At 31.8% G+C, this 18154-nt stretch overlaps 1 protein-coding gene, 2 long non-coding RNA genes, 1 other non-coding gene and 1 pseudogene across 5 annotated transcripts; 3 read left to right on the top strand and 2 right to left on the bottom strand.

The window, feature by feature from the left end:
• Window positions 3466-4434, bottom strand: LOC107624839 (receptor-like protein 2; the record flags this gene model as incomplete). The annotated part of the gene is given in 1 exon segment (XM_016327304.2): window positions 3466-4434. A coding segment is annotated over 1 exon segment (364 nt), but the record flags the coding sequence as incomplete, so codon positions are not given.
• On the top strand, window positions 4934-5649 carry LOC107624841. 2 transcript variants are annotated; one of them, XR_002357057.1, is made up of 2 exons: window positions 4934-5282; window positions 5361-5649. It is a non-coding gene; the product is annotated as an uncharacterized LOC107624841 (long non-coding RNA). The 2 variants fall into 2 exon arrangements; XR_001616978.2 differs by having other exon boundaries at window positions 4953-5282; window positions 5364-5649.
• LOC107626794 lies at window positions 6785-9720 on the top strand (annotated as a pseudogene).
• Window positions 12760-18000, bottom strand: LOC107624836. The gene is made up of 3 exons (XR_002357056.1): window positions 16947-18000; window positions 13573-13703; window positions 12760-13172 (listed from the first exon to the last, which is right to left on the bottom strand). It is a non-coding gene; the product is annotated as an uncharacterized LOC107624836 (transcript).
• Window positions 15239-16683, top strand: LOC107624843. The gene is made up of 2 exons (XR_001616980.2): window positions 15239-15337; window positions 16361-16683. It is a non-coding gene; the product is annotated as an uncharacterized LOC107624843 (long non-coding RNA).

Genomic DNA, 18154 nt, shown 5'->3' with positions numbered 1-18154 from the left:
ATTAGATTATCTTTCTTACTTAGTGTATTATCTAAAATTTGTGAATCCGAAGCCGAGCCTTCTCACCCAGACATCATATAGAAAAAATTTAAGTCAAATATACAAGCTGCTAATACATTTATTATCGGGTAATTTGTCCTTCAATTCTTTTATATTTTGACACATTTTTTTTTGAAATTTTAATATGAATATATGTTCTATCTATAGCATTGATACAATTCTAAAAATTTTAACAAAAATTAGTGATATGACTATTTGAAAATACAATAAATATATATAAAAATAATAAATAAATTTTATTTTTAAACAAATTACCTTAAAATATAGATAGAATCTTTCTTGACAATAAATTTTTGATGGAACAATTGTACTATTTGGTTGAACTAAAAATTAATATGTGTTATTATAGCTTTAAGAACTTAATGAAAAATTAACGAAAGAAATGAAGCATGTCTACAAGGAAAGGAAGAAGAGTAGAGATATTATTGGGAGATGAAAAATTTTGATAAAAATAAATGAATAAAAAGAAAAGTAATTAGATTACATGAATATTTTGAACATTTTATATTTTAAGTGAAATCCTAATAAAATAAAATTTTAAATCAAACTCAATTGGAAATGAATTGATTTTAGGAAAAAATAGTGAAATTGAATTAAATTTCATTTAAAATAATTTATTTTTTTGTTTCAAACGCGGGAATTATATCCTGTAAATACCTACTCTTTATAAAAGTTACACACCAGTATCTATTGTAATATGCTACTTTTAAAAAAATATATCTTATAAATAAATAGAAAAAAGACTTAGTTTTTGAGTTTCAAACTCAGTCCAATGCTCAAGTACATATCGTCATCTATAGTAATTGGTTAACAGCATAGCAACTCATGCTCTAGAATGCCATTATTTTAGAAAAGGATAAATTACTAAAAACGCACTCGAATAATTTTGTCGCTGGCAAAAATGTACCCAAATTTTGTTATCGACAAAAATACTCTCAAATAATTTTAAAACGCAACAAAAATATCCAACATTAAATATGTATTTCTAAAAAAATGTCTTAGAAATTGAATTTTGATGCGGATTTTTGCAAGCATGATTAGAAAAATGAGATATTTTTATTCTTAAAATTTGATAATTTTTTGCTAAGTATATATTTTTTGTGATTTTTTAAAAGTATTATTGGTTGTTGAAAAAAACCACAATATATATATAGCGAAAAATCACCAAATTTTAAGGATAAAAATATCTCATTTTTCTAATCATACTTGCAAAAAAACGCATCGAAATAATTCAATTTCTAAGGTATTTTTTGAAAATACATATTTAATGTTAGATTTTTTGTCGCATTTTTAAATTATTTGAGAGCATTTTTGTCGATAATAAAATTCAAGTGCACTTGATCTACTCAGGGCCAAAATCCTATTCTAAACACAATAATTGACAATTTGACATGAAGCAACTACAATTTTTTCTTCCTTTTTCAATCTAATAAGTTTTTTTTTTGTTTTATATATTCTCTTTTATTATAATCATATTTAATTATTTACATTTCATCCAAGTTAGCAATTATTCGATATTCTTTTGATACAAATATAAAAGACAAAGTATTGTATACTTTTTATTTTAGCGCAAAAGTTTTCAATAATAACATAACATATTATTCTACTAACGAACTATAACTTAAACGACATAATCTTTTCATATTCACTTAGAGGCTAGAGGTTGTAATTTCAAGTCTTACTCTTAACTTTAACAAAAATATATTAATAATTTATTCATATATCTACGCAGGTAAAATAAATAGAGATCATTATGAGATGAATATAAATTAAAATTATTAATTAGTGTAAAAAATAAAGGAACACCATTAGTGTTTAAAAAAATAATGTAATATAAGCATCCTGATATAATTATATTTTGATGGACAAAAAAGACTCGTAGGTAATTCAATTTTATATAAAATTAATAATAAAAAATTATTAAATAATTTAATTAATTTGACTAAATTTTAAATTTTTACCATAATTTATGTGAAAGGCTAACTTCTTGATTACGGTTATAAAACTGAAGGAGACCACTTACATAAAGACACAAAAAATGTCTTTATTTAAAGACATTCATAAGTGTCATAGTATGATTGGACATCTCTATTAAACCGGTTAATAAGTTATTTTTTAATAGTTCAGAATAAAATCGGTTTATTAAAAAAAAATAATAAACATAATTATCCGTATTATAATTATTAGATTCGGTTTGTTCCGATCAATTTACACGATATAAACCGAGTTATATTTGAATTTTTTATAAAAAGACAAATATATCCTTAATTTTTAATTTTACAGACATTTAAATCCCTAATAATTTAAAAATACAATTAAATCCCTATAAAAAAATAATTCTCACCCTAATCCATTATCCTGTCTAAGCCCAAATTCAAGCCTATCGGTGAAATGGTGAAATAATTTGCAGCCTTCTGAGATTCCCTCAAACTCACTCGATCATGCTCAAACCTGGAAAGAAGGGATGTTCTTGGTAATACAATTCATCAATTCCCAAATTCAAAGTCGCAATCTTTCGAGAATTTACAGGAACTTAACTTACAGCACGTAAAGTGGCTGCTAATCTTGAAAGCCCCAGGTCTGTGATGATTCACTGGTTACGCTGGGATTTAATTGTAGTCAACTTTGGGGGAAAAGTAACATTGGAAATCTGGAATATATTGCTGAGTATTGAATGTATCTTATTAATTCCAATTACTCTTGTTAATCGACAAGTTGTTTTCTTTGGGTAATCTCTGTTCATTCAAGCGGTATTCACTGTGATTTTACTCTCTGATATACAATGTTGCATAGAATCATATGGAATTATATTTCTGCCCAAAGTTTTATGACTTGTATTCAATTGAAGTCTTAGCCACCAAATTGCTAACAGTTATTGCTGGTTCATACAGTTACATAATACCAGTCATTTCAATAGTTCAAGCTAAAAGATATGATTTATATACAGATCCTTATGAGGTTAATGTCATTTTTCTTTCTTTAGATGCTACCCATTGTGCTGATTTTGGCTTAAATGGTTGAGTTCTATTTTTTTTCTGTTAAAAAAAACTAAAATATTTTCTATAACTCAGAGATTCACTCAGACAAAGAGGGACTCAAAGTGCCTTGATCGTAAGTGCATCTTTCCAGATGGTACTTGGATTTTTCCAAATCTGACTCGCATTAAGTGTTATTATTATAGGGACAACAATACTAACTGGATTACATTTAAACAAGCTAAGCAGGACAAGTGCATATTATTTTTATTTCCACTATTACAAAACAAGAAATGAAAAGAAAACATTACAAACTCATCACATGTACACAAAGGAAAAACCAAGCACCAGAAAAACATCATAAAGTCACATACATGATTGAAGTTTGTACCACACATCATCGTCAAGGAAACGGTAATAGGCATACACCTCCATGATTTGAATATGAACAGTGGACCCACAAATCTCCAAAATCCCACTATAAATCCAAAAGCCACACTCACAAACAGCCACTTCACTCCATGATTCTTTCTCTCTTTTTCATTGTCACTAGCATCATCATCAGGAACTTTCCCGTCCATGGTACAGTTGAGCAGCAATGGTGGACCACATAGCTTGTTGCCGACGAAATCGGATGCTTCAAAGCTTTGCAACTGAGTGCCCGTTGGGATTTTGCCCTCCAAGTGATTGTAGGACAAGTCTAGCTTGTTCAGGAAGTTCAAGTTTGTGATGCTTTGAGGGATCTCCCCTGTGAGTTGGTTGCCAGAGAAATCAATGGATTCCAATGACTCCATATTGCCAATACTTTGTGACCACTTAACTCATTCTTGGACAAGTTCAAATAAATCAGAGCAAATAGGTTTGTGATTTTCATTGGTATTTCCCCCAACAATTTATTAGATGAAAGATCAATGTTTTTTACCAAGCCGAGAAGGTTGTTGTACTCAGCATCTTTTCCTTTCACCCATAGGATCATGCTTATAATATCACTTCCATACATCATGTCTTTCTGGATGGATGAACTTGCACTAGTTTTATCTATCATGGCACTCAAATGGTTCAAACAATTTGGTATAATAGACACATACAATAGGAATAATAGACACATCACTAACATCGAAACTTAGTTGGGTAATACTCTTTCTTCCATTTTTGTACTTCAACACTTTATTTTTTACCCAATCTCAAATTTCCATATTGCACCTAAACGGATCCTATATGCATCATCAACACACAAAATGTTATTTATACAATTCAATTAAACAGAGGATTTGACTCAAGAGTTACCTTCATCTTTTTCCAAAAGTTATAGCCGCCTGTAGATCTACCAAGCTTAGTCGAGCTTCATTAATAAAACAAAATTTTATCAAGTGTTACTAGCAATATATATTGGATAATTTTATACGCGATAAATAAAAAAGGGATATAACTATGGCCTCATTAGTAAAATAAGACCAATACATGAGTAATTCCTAATATTTTTTAGTAGATAACATTCTCTCGGTGAAGGTTCTTTACTTGTAGAAAACAACAAATTAAATGCACACAAATTGAGGATTCACCCAAAATTCAAGGAATATGAACATAGAAATCCTATAGGTGTTGACAAAACAAAACAAAATCAATGTGCTAATGAATTGTAAGTTGAACAAGCATCAAAATATAGCCAAAAGTGCCTCATCCAAGAACAGTGTGCCTAACATTTTCGCAATTTAATCTTTATAGTAGATACAACACATAAATAAAATGCAAAACATTACATAGGCATTCAATCAAGCATGTGGTGTGCAATGCAGAAATTCAGCATAATAAAGCAATTTCCAGCGGAATTCAATCCATAATGGCCATAATCCAACACTTGCAACTTAACAAAGACCTACTAAACTAATCATAACCTATCTTAACCGCTTAAATCCACTAACAACATGCAAATTCTAACTAACTAACTAATTAAAGAAAATAGACTAGAAAGCAGAGCAAAGAGAGAACCTGAGGTGATGACTAGAGTTCTTGAAGCAGAGAAACGGGAAAAGAACCAAAGGAAGAGGCGAAACACCAAGAACCAAAGGACAAGGTGGCAGCGATGGCGATGGTGAAGAGGCAAAGGATGTTGGAATGCGAAAAGGAAAACATGGAGAAGAAGCCCTTCATGGACATACAAACTGAGACCAAGAGATTCAGGCAAACAACACTTGATTTGATTTTCATTTATAGCATTCAGCAACAATCGTTACAAATCAGTAACAAGTAATCCCTAATCACACTAAACCTGAAATCAATAAAGCTAAACAAATTTTTCAGTGATGATTTGATTTCTATTTTTAGCAGCAGCAAGAAAATTTCAACAAAAGCTTCAGGAATTAAAAAAAGAGCAACAGCACAAAATCAATTATTTGATTTTCCATTAACCCAGTCACAGTTTCACATTCAAAAATCAACAAGGGCACATTCAAAAATCAACAACAGGGCATAAAAGGAAGAGAAGAACCGAAGTGAAGGCAGTGCCGCTAACCTTCGACGACGACATGGACGGCGCCCGGCGAGACGACAGCGAGTGGCAACACAGCGGCGAGCTGCTCCAAGTTCGAGAGAATCCAGTGAGGACGGGGACAGGGGGAAGGAGGACGCCGAACTACGAGAGAGGAAGCAGAGGCGCCGACAGCACGGACGGCGGCGGCACCGCGGCAGAACAGTTGCAGGGAGAACTTAGGGTTTCGGTAGGGTGAGTTTGGAAGGTGCTATGGGTTCAGACTTCAGGTAATAGTGATATGATTCACGTATTGGGGAAGGAAATGGGCGGGTGTTACTTGTTAGGGGAAAGGGGTTGGTTTGGAAAGTGGACCAGATTATTTTTCACATCGATTTTTTATTGAACCGGTTAGACTGGTTAGTCTGGTCGAATTTTAGAATATTAAAATTGGTTTTAATTTGGTTAATTAAAAAATTTTTAAAAAATCGGTTCATTAAAAACGTCCAATAATATGATGCCACAGAGGCGTCTTTATAAAAAGTCATTTTCAGTAACTTTATGGGAGCATCCCCCAAAACTGAAACAAATTAATCAACTTAAAAACTCAAACCAAACTATGAGATAATACTTAATTTGATCTCTAAACTTACACGTGAGTTTTAATTTAGTCTCTGAAATTTTAATTTTCTCTATTTAGTCTTCAAATTTTATAAACGTGCCTCATATTAGTTTCTGAGATGATTTTTAGTTCAAAAACGATAATAGAGCGTTGAAATGAATAATCAAATGCCATACTGAAACCTGTAAAATGATGTAATTTTGGTTTTGGTATTTAAATAACTCAAAAAATGATGTCACATCACTTGTTTTGTTAGGTAAAGTTTCAATAAACACCACTTATGATATTGTTTTTAGGTTATTTGAGTGTCAAAACCAAAACGACATTATTTTACAGAGTCTAACTTGGCGTTCGTCTATCCATGACAGCATTCTATTAATGTCTATACATTGAAAATTATTTTAAGACTAACATGAGTCATGTTCACAAAATTTGGAGACTGAATAAAGGCAATTAAAATTTTAGGGCTAAATTAAAACTCATATACAAATTCAGGTCAAATTGAGTATTATCTCACCAAACTATACTCAAATTGAATGTTATCTCAGCAAACTTGTAAGACGGAAATCATGGCAAGTGGCATACATGCATGGAAACAGTGCTCATGAACTGAAGCCTTAACTTATCTTCGTTAGAAACCAACAAAGCCTCAAATTAAAGATGGAACAAGCGCCACAGAGGTAAAGTACACCACTATTTTTGCTTGAGACACTAGCATTTTCAATGCTCTTTTCTTTTATATACTTCATCCCACTTCAAACCCTATTTGATGTTAAACAGGATCTATTTCGTTTTCATTTTTGTTTTCAGTATTTTTTTTCTAAGAAAAATGAAGTTACATTATTTTCCAAATTTATGCAGTAGTGACTGGAGCAAACAAAGGAATTGGAATAGAAATAGTAAGGCAATTAGCTTCAAATGGAGTGAAGGTTGTGTTGACTTCAAGAGATGAGAAGAGAGGCCTTCATGCTTTGGAAACTCTCAAAGATCTCTCTCATCTTGTCCTCTTTCACCACCTTCATGTTGCTGATCCTGCTAGTGTGGATTCTCTTGCAAATTTCATCAAATCCGAATTTCGAAAACTCCACATTTTGGTAACTTGACAAATTAAATTCCATATATATATATCACTTTCTTTTTCTTTTTTTTTTTGTTTGCATGAAAGGGGATACAAAATGAATTATGTGAAAATAAAATTTTCATGTTTGCATCTGTCTATTCAGAAATAAGTTTTATTGACTTAGTCAACTATATATATATTTGGGATTTTCTCATTTATTTTCATGTTTGTTAGTTGCATGTTAAGGATTTTTTTTCCCTTACAATTCCACTAAAAAAATGTAATTGACTAATTTGTTCTGAATTAATAAATTAAACTTCTCGTATGAAGCTCTGCATGCTAAGAGGTTTAATTACTATCAAGTCATGTTTAGGGTTTATGTTATTAATTTTGGATACTAACCAGGAATGAGTTCATTGCCTTAATTAATAACCTTGACTTGGTAGATTAATATTATTCTTGAAGAAAAGAATTGCATTTTGTAGATCAACAATGCAGGGATTGGTGGACTTGTGATTAAGGACAATGATTTGGTCCCTCAAGTGTTATTGAAAAGCAGGGTAAGAATTTTACAGCCAGTTTGGCTCACTTTTTTTTATTTTTCAACATTTTCTATTTTAGAATTAAAAAAATATATACCAAACACAATCTTAGCTTTTAATCTAAGAATATTGAATTGGGTGAAATTTTTAGGAATTATCAGATGATGTAATAGAGAAAGCCGGAATCGTTCAAACATTCGAGCTAGCCGAAGAATGCTTGCAAATAAATTATTATGGTGTTAAAAGAACATCTGAAGCCCTTCTTCCTTTTCTCCAATTATCTGAATCACCAAGAATTGTGAATGTATCATCCTCCCTATGAAAGTTAAAGGTAGGATACTCTCTTTATTTGTTTGTGTTTTTTTAAGGTTTAATTATTCTAATAATCTCTATAATTTTACTAATTATGTGATTAGATTCTTTTAGTTTAAAAATTTGTGATTAGATCTTTATAGTAGATAAAAATTTATAATTAGATCTTTACGAATTATTATTTTTCAGGAAAAAAATGCACTAATGCTAAAATATTTGCTTTTAGAATATTCCATATTTATTCTACATCAAACACAAAATCAAATATTTAAAGTAAAATTATTTTTTTAAACAAAAATATAGTTAAAAAAGACTAAATGGAAAGTTTTTATCTAATATAGAGACTCAATAGTCAATACAAACTTTTAAACTATAAGGATCTAATTAAAATTTTGATGAAATTATGAAAACCAACAGAATAATTAAACTTTTATTTAAAAAAAATTAGTAGATCTTAGATTGCTTCACTAAATTTGGTTGTTGCTCTACTAATAGGCTTATTTTATTACTTTTTATTCTCCATTACTATTTTATGATTCTGTTTTGTAACTCTTATTATTATTGCTTTCCATGTCTAATAATAATTCAGTGTGTATCAAATGAATGGGCTAAAGGAATCTTGGGTGATGCTGAAAACCTTACAGAAGAGAGAGTTGATGAAGTGTTGAATGAATTTCTGAAAGATATCAAAGAAGGGTGTTTAGAAAGAAAAGGATCGCCTAAGGTTCTTGGTGCCTATATTATCTCAAAAGCTGCTATGAATGCATATACAAAATTGTTGCTAAAAAGTACCCTACTATATGCAATCTGTTCTATAGCAGCTAGTTGAATCGTTGAGACGAAATCATCTGGAAATGAATGTAAGTCATCATGGAAACTCAACAATTTGAGGAATAAGATGTTTTGGAGGTCCACTTGAAGTAGTCCAAAGTGAAGAATATGTAGAATTTTGAAGATCCTGTGTTTGAATATGTAGAATTTTCAAGATCATCTGCAAACATCTTCAGCTCGGGACAATGATAAACATCCATCTCTTTTAACTCAGGCCAATCTAGAATTTGCATCCCTGACCAAATGCACCTTAGAGCTGGCGATTCCCAAAGAGTCAAGGTGGTTAAGCAAGGGAACATCAAAAGCTCTTTATTATTGTCTTTCCCTGCAGTTAAGACTTCATATTTTCCAAAAATTTCCTCTAACTTGACACAGTTTCTCACATCTAATTTTTGTATCTTGTTTTTGAAAACTGATGCGGGAAACAAACTTGTCATGCATTTACATTCATTAACAATGACTTCTTTTAGAAATGGAAGCCTGAAACCACCTCTAGAAACTGACTTAGAAACTGTCATTATTCCATGCCTGAAACTAATCAATATTCCATCCAGTTGCTTAAAGTTGAAATCACTGAATATAAATTGTTCATCACTTCAGTTGATACAACCAAGTGTAGAAATTATTTCTCTTGGACATAATAAAATTTTATTTGGAGAAGGATCTTTATTTATTTATTACCTGACTTATAAACTGTCATACTGCAGCAGCATTAAGATCATGGTGGAAGACCGAATCATCACTCGAGTTGTAAGAAACTTGAATCCTTCTAGAAACTTGATTCGCAATACTCAACTTGCAACTCCTCAGGGCGTATTAATATTTTCGCTGACGTAGCAATGCCTCTGCCTCTGCCTTCTATTTTTATTTTTTAATAAATTTAAAAATAAAAAATAAAAAATTAAAATAAAAAATAAAAACACAAATCGAATACATTTTAAATATGTGGTTAGCCTTTTATTTGATGTTTAATGAAAATAAATGATGAGGACCAAGAGCGCTTTTTATTTAACACGAAAAATCGTTTTAAATCCTCATTTTAACATTGAACCTAAAACGACTCTTTGTACTAGGTTGAATCATCAACAACAACAATAGTGAACGAAAAATCTCACGAAACTTTTTGTCCTAGGTTTAATCATCAACGATAACATTGACTAAAAAAATCTCTCTACAAAGTTCTCTGTGCTAGTTTTCAAGCAGAACGAAAGACTAAAATGATGAAGCTCTCAGCGAAGCTCTCCGTGTATTTCTCAAAGGCAAAAACACGAAATATTATTGAAGGTAATTTGATTCTAAATCATACATTTCTGCTTTTATATAGTTGTAGCGTTGCTTATATAATTTAAGCCATGTTGATGAGGATTTTTGTATTGTCATTTGCAAATTCGGTATTATTTTTATTTATATTTAGTGTGTTTCGTGTCATAGGCTTAGATTTGGAGTCTTTATATAGTTATATTTTTTCTTATATGATTTAAGTTATGTTGATGAGTTTTTTGGTGTGATCATTTGCAAATTTCAAGTTTTATTATGAGTTAGATTGAGTGTTATTTATGTCATAGACTTGGATTTGGAGTCTTTATGTAGGTGTATTGTTTCTTATATAATTTAAGTCATGTTGATGAATTTTCTGATGCGATCATTTGTAAATTTCAGATTTTATTATGAGTTAGATTCAGTGTCATTCATATCACAGATTTGAATTTGGAGTGTTTCTTATATGATTTAGATTCAGTGTGATTCAACATATTTTACTGAGTTATTTAATCTTTGCTTATTAGCTACGACTGCAGCTTATATGTTATGAAATTATGGTTGGCGCTCATTGATCCTGCAAAAATAAAAGATGGAAATATATTTGAAAAAATTGGAAAAAAGTATGTATATTTAAACATAGTTGATTTTCTAATTCTAAATTAAAACGGATTAATAATTTTCTTTCAATTGCAGATTCAAGCTGACCATTTTAGAAAAAAATATGCTTCACGGGTTCTCTTTGACGAAACAAATAAATTGAAGGATAAAGCCATTGAAAAATCTGAAGCAATAAGACTATCAAAGCCATCTGCTATCCTTACAAGCCCTTTCTGTAAATTTTTATCAGGAAATATAAAATATGATGAACATTGTACTTCTGTTTTTGAATTTATGGATACTATTTTTTTATAAATGCATTAAAAATACTTCTCTTTTTAAATTTTATGATTACTATTTTTTTTATAAATATGTTGAAAAATAGCCATTTATAGATATTAGGAATTTCTACATTACTGTTTAAATAAAAAATGATGGATAATAAATTGTTTAATATGATGTAATACCAAAATTATACAACCGCAACACCAAAGTTCATTCTAATAAAAATAAAAAATTATTGATATTAAAACTCAAAATTATTTACCATAAAATAATAGTAGAAAACTAAAATTCACTATTCAACAAATATAATAACAGCTAAAATTCAGTAGTCATTCACACAATACAACATAGAAAGTAAATATCAATTTCATTATACTAAACAAATAACACTGAATGTCATTCAAATTAAAACAAAAAGTTCTATCTTATTATATTGAATCTCCGAATTGATAATTCATAATTTAACAAATTGTTCATCAACATCAAACTGAAATAATACAAAAAACTATTCAATAAATCACTATTATTAACTCAAGACAACAGCGACACTATTATTCATATTTGAAAACACCAAAATCTAATATACAAAATACCAAATCAGTAACACTGATCTTCACAAACCAATCCAAAACAAAAACAAACTTATCAAAATTCATCAATTTTAATCAAATTCAAATCCTTAATCATTAACACTGATTTTTATCAACACTAACTTCCTTAATCAAATTCATAACTACATTATTCTCTCAATCAAACCTCGTCGACTATATTCGATTGAAAAAATCTTCCAACTTACTGTGGTTCAACGTAGTCGAACTTGCATCATCGAACTCGTCCTGGTTCAATGCACTCGAACTTGCATCATACATTGTTTGTTCTCAATGTTTGATTTCAAAAACGAAACAATGACCGAAAACGATAATACAGAGAAGAACAAAAAAATTGAGAACGTAGGAAAAAAGAGCAAAAAAGACGCAACGAAATCATGAAGAAAACGTTAAAAAAGAAGTTAGTTAGGATTATTGGCGCATGGATGTTAATTAGGTTAAAATAACTTGGTTGTAGAGCTTTTTTATTATTATGTGTTTATATCAGATCTTTGTTTAATTATTAAATTTTGTCTAAATTTAAGATTAGATTGAATTAAATTTAATATCCGATAACAATTTATAATATCTTCACTATATCAAAAAATAAAAATAAAAACTCATTTTCTGTATTAGATAGTTATAAAACAACTAAAATTGAATTCATAGCTCAAATAACGTATTGAAGGCTGAACCATCGTAATTACACTATAAATTAACTAAAATAATTTCATGATATTAATAATTAATTAAATTAAAATATCAAGTCTTTAGTACTAGTTAGTTATAAAACATAATTAAAATTAAATTCATAGCTCAAATAATGTATTTTTGGAAGGGAATGTAGGCCAACATAAAAATAAAAAAGGTTAAATAATATACAAACTCCATAGCAATATGACAATATGGGAATTACAGGTTGTTTGCAACAGAAAGTTACTTTGTTTCAATGACTTCAATACACAACTTGCAGTGTTTGTTGCCATGCCATGCCATCCATCTCAATTCTAATTTTTGAACTTCATCCTAAGACATCAAAGCCCCTGAACCCAACATTTAGCAACTGTAACCACTACCATGTGCCAATGCAGAAAATTTTAGCCGATAATAATATGTGTTTGAAGAAAAAATTAATTCAGGGAAAACGAAAAGTTCTAACTAGGGGTAAAAGATTCCCATACCTAATGTCCACGAACTTATGAAATACCAACTGACATAAATAGTTATCCTAAATAGTTATTTACAAACAAACCCGTGATTGATATCACCCACGGCCAATATTGCTGGTGAAATAAAATAAGCCTTAAGAACTGCTCCAAATTATTGGCTACTTCTCTGTAAGTATCAAATATTGTTCCAAGTATTATTTAGCCAAGCGGGGTGCAACTTTTGGAATGGCTCATGTCTCAGTGTGAACACTGAAGTGAACAAAGAGGTCACTTGCTGAAGTTGAAATTCTTCATTTGTTTGCAGCATGGCACTCTTTCATCCTATACAAGGTCCAACAGAGGGACATCTGAAAACTATACTCAGACCAGTAAAACCAGCTGCACTTCAGATCAGCTGTAACAACCCTGCACGAGAAAATAAACAAAGCAAAGTACTTGTAAGATTAAAATAAAGCCATTGTGAATGAATACTTGTAAGACAAGAAGAGATGTTGGCCCTGTAAGTAAGTTGAATACACAAAATGCTTTTGTCTGTAATTTTGAACTTCTGAGGATCGTTTCTGGCAATACAAAGTTTCCTCAATCCTCCTAATTACTATACTCAGACTGGCACCACTTTTCAACACTTTAATGGCAGCTCGGTGCGCAGCTCTGTGCCACTTGAGCAAATTATAAGATTGTAAAACCGACCATCTTGCTTGATTAGACATCTTCTCGAGGCAAGAACGTTAAGGCTAAAATTTCAGTATCACGTATGAACATATACCATCAGAACAGGGGCATCGATTGTGCACTGTGGAGATACCTCAGCTAAAGATAATGGGGGCTCTAAAAGAAGACATGTTTCTGAATAGGTTTTTGTCATTTTCTCTCCCCTCTGCCTCACCATAAACAAGAGCTTCAGCTGCAATGCCTGCAAAAAGCACCATGCAGTACCTAAAGCACGAGTTACATACTACATTAGTAACACATGAATGCTCAGTGAAAAAGAGAAACTCTAAAAAATAGAAAATGTGCATAACGGGAAAGGATTAGCTTAAAAGGTTCCAGACAATCAAATTTTTCTGCTTAGTATCTTGTCAAAGCGAAGCCAGTTCTGGAGAAGGGCAATTTGTACTTCGACACACCAAATTGACCAGAACTGGAATCATAAGAGTGAACATTTTAGCAACTGTGTGTATGCCTGTAACATACATAACAGGTTGATAACTAAATCCAGATTTACCAACAAAATCAACTTAACTTTCTTATTAATGTTTGAGGACCAAAAATGCTCTTTGACTCCAAAAATCAGTCACTATATATTTGTGTATATTTACATGCGTTCTCCGGTTTTGTCGATGGATATTACATGTTCACTGGTTTTGTATTTGCAATAGGATTCAATGCCACGTGTCACACAATGAACCTACACACTTGTCAAGCAATGAACCTGTAATTAAAAGATTTTATTACATGTTTACTGGTTTGTATATTGATTAGCATGATATTCTTGTTAATAATAAAATATTATGTATTTATTACCTTAATTGTTTTCACCTATAAATAAGTTATGCTATGTATCATATACTTATCACCACAGTACACAGAAACCTTTTTTTTTATTTTCCAATCTTTCCTCCTGGTTCCAAATAGTTTGTTTGCTTAATTATTTCTTCTTAGTTACCACCCGTTGTTCTTTTTCTCTTCTTTCTGCAATTGCCACCCTCCTAATATGAGTTTGATTTTGGAATAAGATAATTGAGGATAAAATTAAGAAAATAATTACAAATTATAAGTGAAAATTGTAAACCCTAGTTAAATTAGTAAATAATTAGTCAATAAATTAGTTTTTAATAAGGAGGATTAGAAATGTAAATATTATATTAAATTAGGATAGAGCTCGTCGAAACGAGAATTTTGACACCAATTTCGAAAAAAATCGGTCCAAAATTAGACCGAACGGGTCGAACCGGTTGAACCGGGCCCAAACCGGGCCCGTGAGCCCAACCGGCCCAGCATTTAATGAATCCAAGCCTCTTTTCTTCCCCATTCAGCAGAGGCAGCGTGAAACACATTTAGGGGAAGAGAGAAACGAAGAACGTTTCCAACCCTTACGGTAAATTCAATTTGCCGTAACTCCTCCGTCCGAGCTCCGATCGCCGCACCGTTTGTGGCCACGCGTCCACCGTGTTGAGCTCTACATTTCTACTGGAACAATTTCATAGGTAAATCATTCTTTTATTCTCAGCCTCTTCTTCCCCAATTTTTGGGAAATTAAGTGGAGGTATTAAATTTCTTTACTCTTTGATGTTTTAGGATCCAATTAGCTTGAGAAAAACGTTCACTCTTGCTTATGTGAAGTTTGGGTAAGGTGAGAAAATCATAATTCCATTTTAATTTCATTTAATTTGAGCTTTGAGTATTAAATTGGGTATATATGTGTTATAAATGTGCATTAGGTTGTAAATAAATAATTGGAGCTTGAAATTGTGAATACTGGAGCTTGGAGGAAGTGGATTAGTTGAGGTTTTGAGGGCTGTGTTCTTTTAGGAAAATTGTCTTGGAATAATTCTTGGGAATTGGCTAAGGTATGGTTTAGGTTTCTTACATTTAATATATAATGTTCTGTGAAAACTTAGACTAGATGACTATTGGATAAGTTGGAATGCAGGTGTATGTTTAATGTTTAGTAATTTGTCGATGAATATATTTGGTTGAAGTTTATTTAGTTTTTAATTTTGGATGGTGAATGTTGTTATGTTAATTTGGAGAGAATTATGGTTGAATGTTATTGTTGATGAACATGGTTAGTTTGGTGCTTGTTGATTAATTAACGATTCGATGAATTATTGATTTGAGGTATTTTGTGTTAAAAGCCTAGGATTTGTGAACTATGACTCTTAGTTGAATTTTGGTTGTTGGATTTGAATATTGTATGAGTTTAATTGTTGATCTGAGGTAGATTTTTTGTGGAGATTGTTATGATAATGAGGAAGGAAATGTTGAATTGAAAAGAATACAGGTTTGGACCCGAACAGGGTGGCAAAGTCCGAGTTTTAGAGGAGATGCTGCCGAAATTTTATAAAAATTAGAGATTAGAGATTTTGTTTATATGATTATTTAAAAAGATTTAGATTCAAAGGTTACAATTCAGACTTGTCGGGTTAGCTGGATAACCGACAGATGAGCCTTATCAGCCATAGGACAGGCATGCATCATATGCATATTACTTGAATTACTTGCTTGTGCTCTAATTGGGTGTGCCTATTTGTATTTGCCATGCTAAATGTGTATTTGTTACCTGCAGTAGTTGTAACATTCTTGTGTTTGCCTTTGTCTGTTTATTTGTCTGTGAAAATGCATGATGGAATTGGAGGTATGGAGGAATGGCAGTATAGGACTTAGATTTAAGGTTAAGTTAAGTTAGGATTAAATATTTTTAGGAAACCACCTTTTATGGCTTCTGTTTAATACTTTAAGCTCTACAATCTGAGTGTCGGCGTTCTAGGATTGCCTCTGGCATTCTCAGGACCTTATATATTATGTGTGTGGCACCTTTACCATACTGAGAACCTCCGGTTCTCATTCCATACTATGTTGTTGATTTTCAGATGCAGGTCGGGAGCCATCTCGTTAGTCGTCTGGACTCATAAAGCGGAGGGGTTACTGGATAGTGTTGTTGTATAGTTTTGCTGTACAGTGATGTATATATATGTACTTAGCTTTCTCTCCGCATAACTTGTCCTTTTTGATCCTCTTAGAGGTTTATGGAGAGGCAGGATTGTGTGTATGTACTTTTGGGTTTTGGATATGTATGTATATATGTGTAAATATTCTCCGGCCAGTCTTGACTTCGCAGGCTGAGTTAGGAGCTTGTTATTTTGTATCTTTGGCACTCTATTCCTACTTCTGTTATCTTATGTTTGACAGTTACGGTTTTCTTAGCATGCAAGTTAACTCGTTCCTTGAGCGTTGCGCTTTTATCTCGCGATTTTTATTTCCCCTATTCTTCAAGGCTCCTAGCATATTATAACTCTTCTGCTATTATATGTACTCATTTTATTTTAGAGGTCGTAATACCACATCACCTCTGTTTTACGACTTAAGCGTAAAGTTTTGTGTGGTAGGGTGTTACAAAAATTGAGTGGGAAAAAACAATAGAATGAGAAGAAAATTAAAAGAGTAAGAAAATTTTACCTCATTTTCAATTATGATTTTCGTGTCTGTTCATTTGTGACATTTTCATTGGAATCTAACTCCCACCAATAACCTCCATCATCCTTATAGTCACCATCAAACATCATCACAAACACCTTCAATATTATCATCTTCTGATTCTTCAATAACCACATCAGCCGGATCATATTTCCTTTTATCCACCTCTGGGTTGTATTTCCACTCTAACCTTTTCAAAATATCACATCCTTCCAGTTCTCAACAACCGATATAGCCTCCTTTCTAGCATTCCCCATTAGGATTTCCTCCCAAGAAAAGGAGGTATCAGCAATCCTCTTCAATACACCATCGCTAGTATCCCCGATGACAATTGTCTTTAGACATCGTAGCTTCGCTTCCCTTATTACATTAGCGAAATCATAATCATCCGACACAAGTACTATGCATTCAACCCACCTATGATCCATCATATCCACCATGTGACTTTCCAATGCATGATCTGCAGCTTGTGGCTTATCCAACACGGACTGAACCCAAAATCCTGCGCGTTTCAACTCATCCGCCAAACCATACCCCACCCTTGGAGTAAGAATATCCCTTGCAGCCTTCTTATACTTCTCCATCTTCATCGAATACTTTGCCACCAACTTCACCCTTCGGTTCCCCCTTGCCGATGCTATATGGTTCACCCTTTTCATTTGCTCGCTCTCGTATAGCTGCTTGAAATGGTTAACAAGCTTCTCATTAGTGTAAAACTTTCTCCCACAAACCCTGCAAACGTGAGGGTCATTCCGCTTGATGATGCCCTTGCTCCCCAATCGATTATACAACTCCTTCTCTTTCCTCCTCTGCCGGACAGCGTGTGGGACACTGGTGAAAGTGTGGCTATTTGCATAAGCTACCATATGCCTAACGAAGATGCAACAATTCTAACAATCAAATTTGCGTTCCCAAATTCAATTAGCAAGCAAGAAATTGCAAAATCAGCAACAGTACGAAGTTGATATAAGCAAACATGATTATATGAAACAAGAGGCGGTGGTAATTAATCCAGTTTCTCACCTTGCGGAAGCACCAGATGCAGAAAAGAGAACCAAAAGAACTCGTCTTTTTCTTAAAGAAGTCTTTTTGATAATATTTATTTATTTATTTATTAGCAATAAATAATTAATAAATAATTTTTTAATATATATTTTAATATTTATTATAAAGAATTTTAAAACATTAGT

This window comes from Arachis ipaensis, chromosome B02 (assembly GCF_000816755.2).
Source record: "Arachis ipaensis cultivar K30076 chromosome B02, Araip1.1, whole genome shotgun sequence".
Classification (NCBI taxonomy): domain Eukaryota; kingdom Viridiplantae; phylum Streptophyta; class Magnoliopsida; order Fabales; family Fabaceae; genus Arachis; species Arachis ipaensis.
This window is presented reverse-complemented; position numbering and strand designations above follow the sequence as displayed.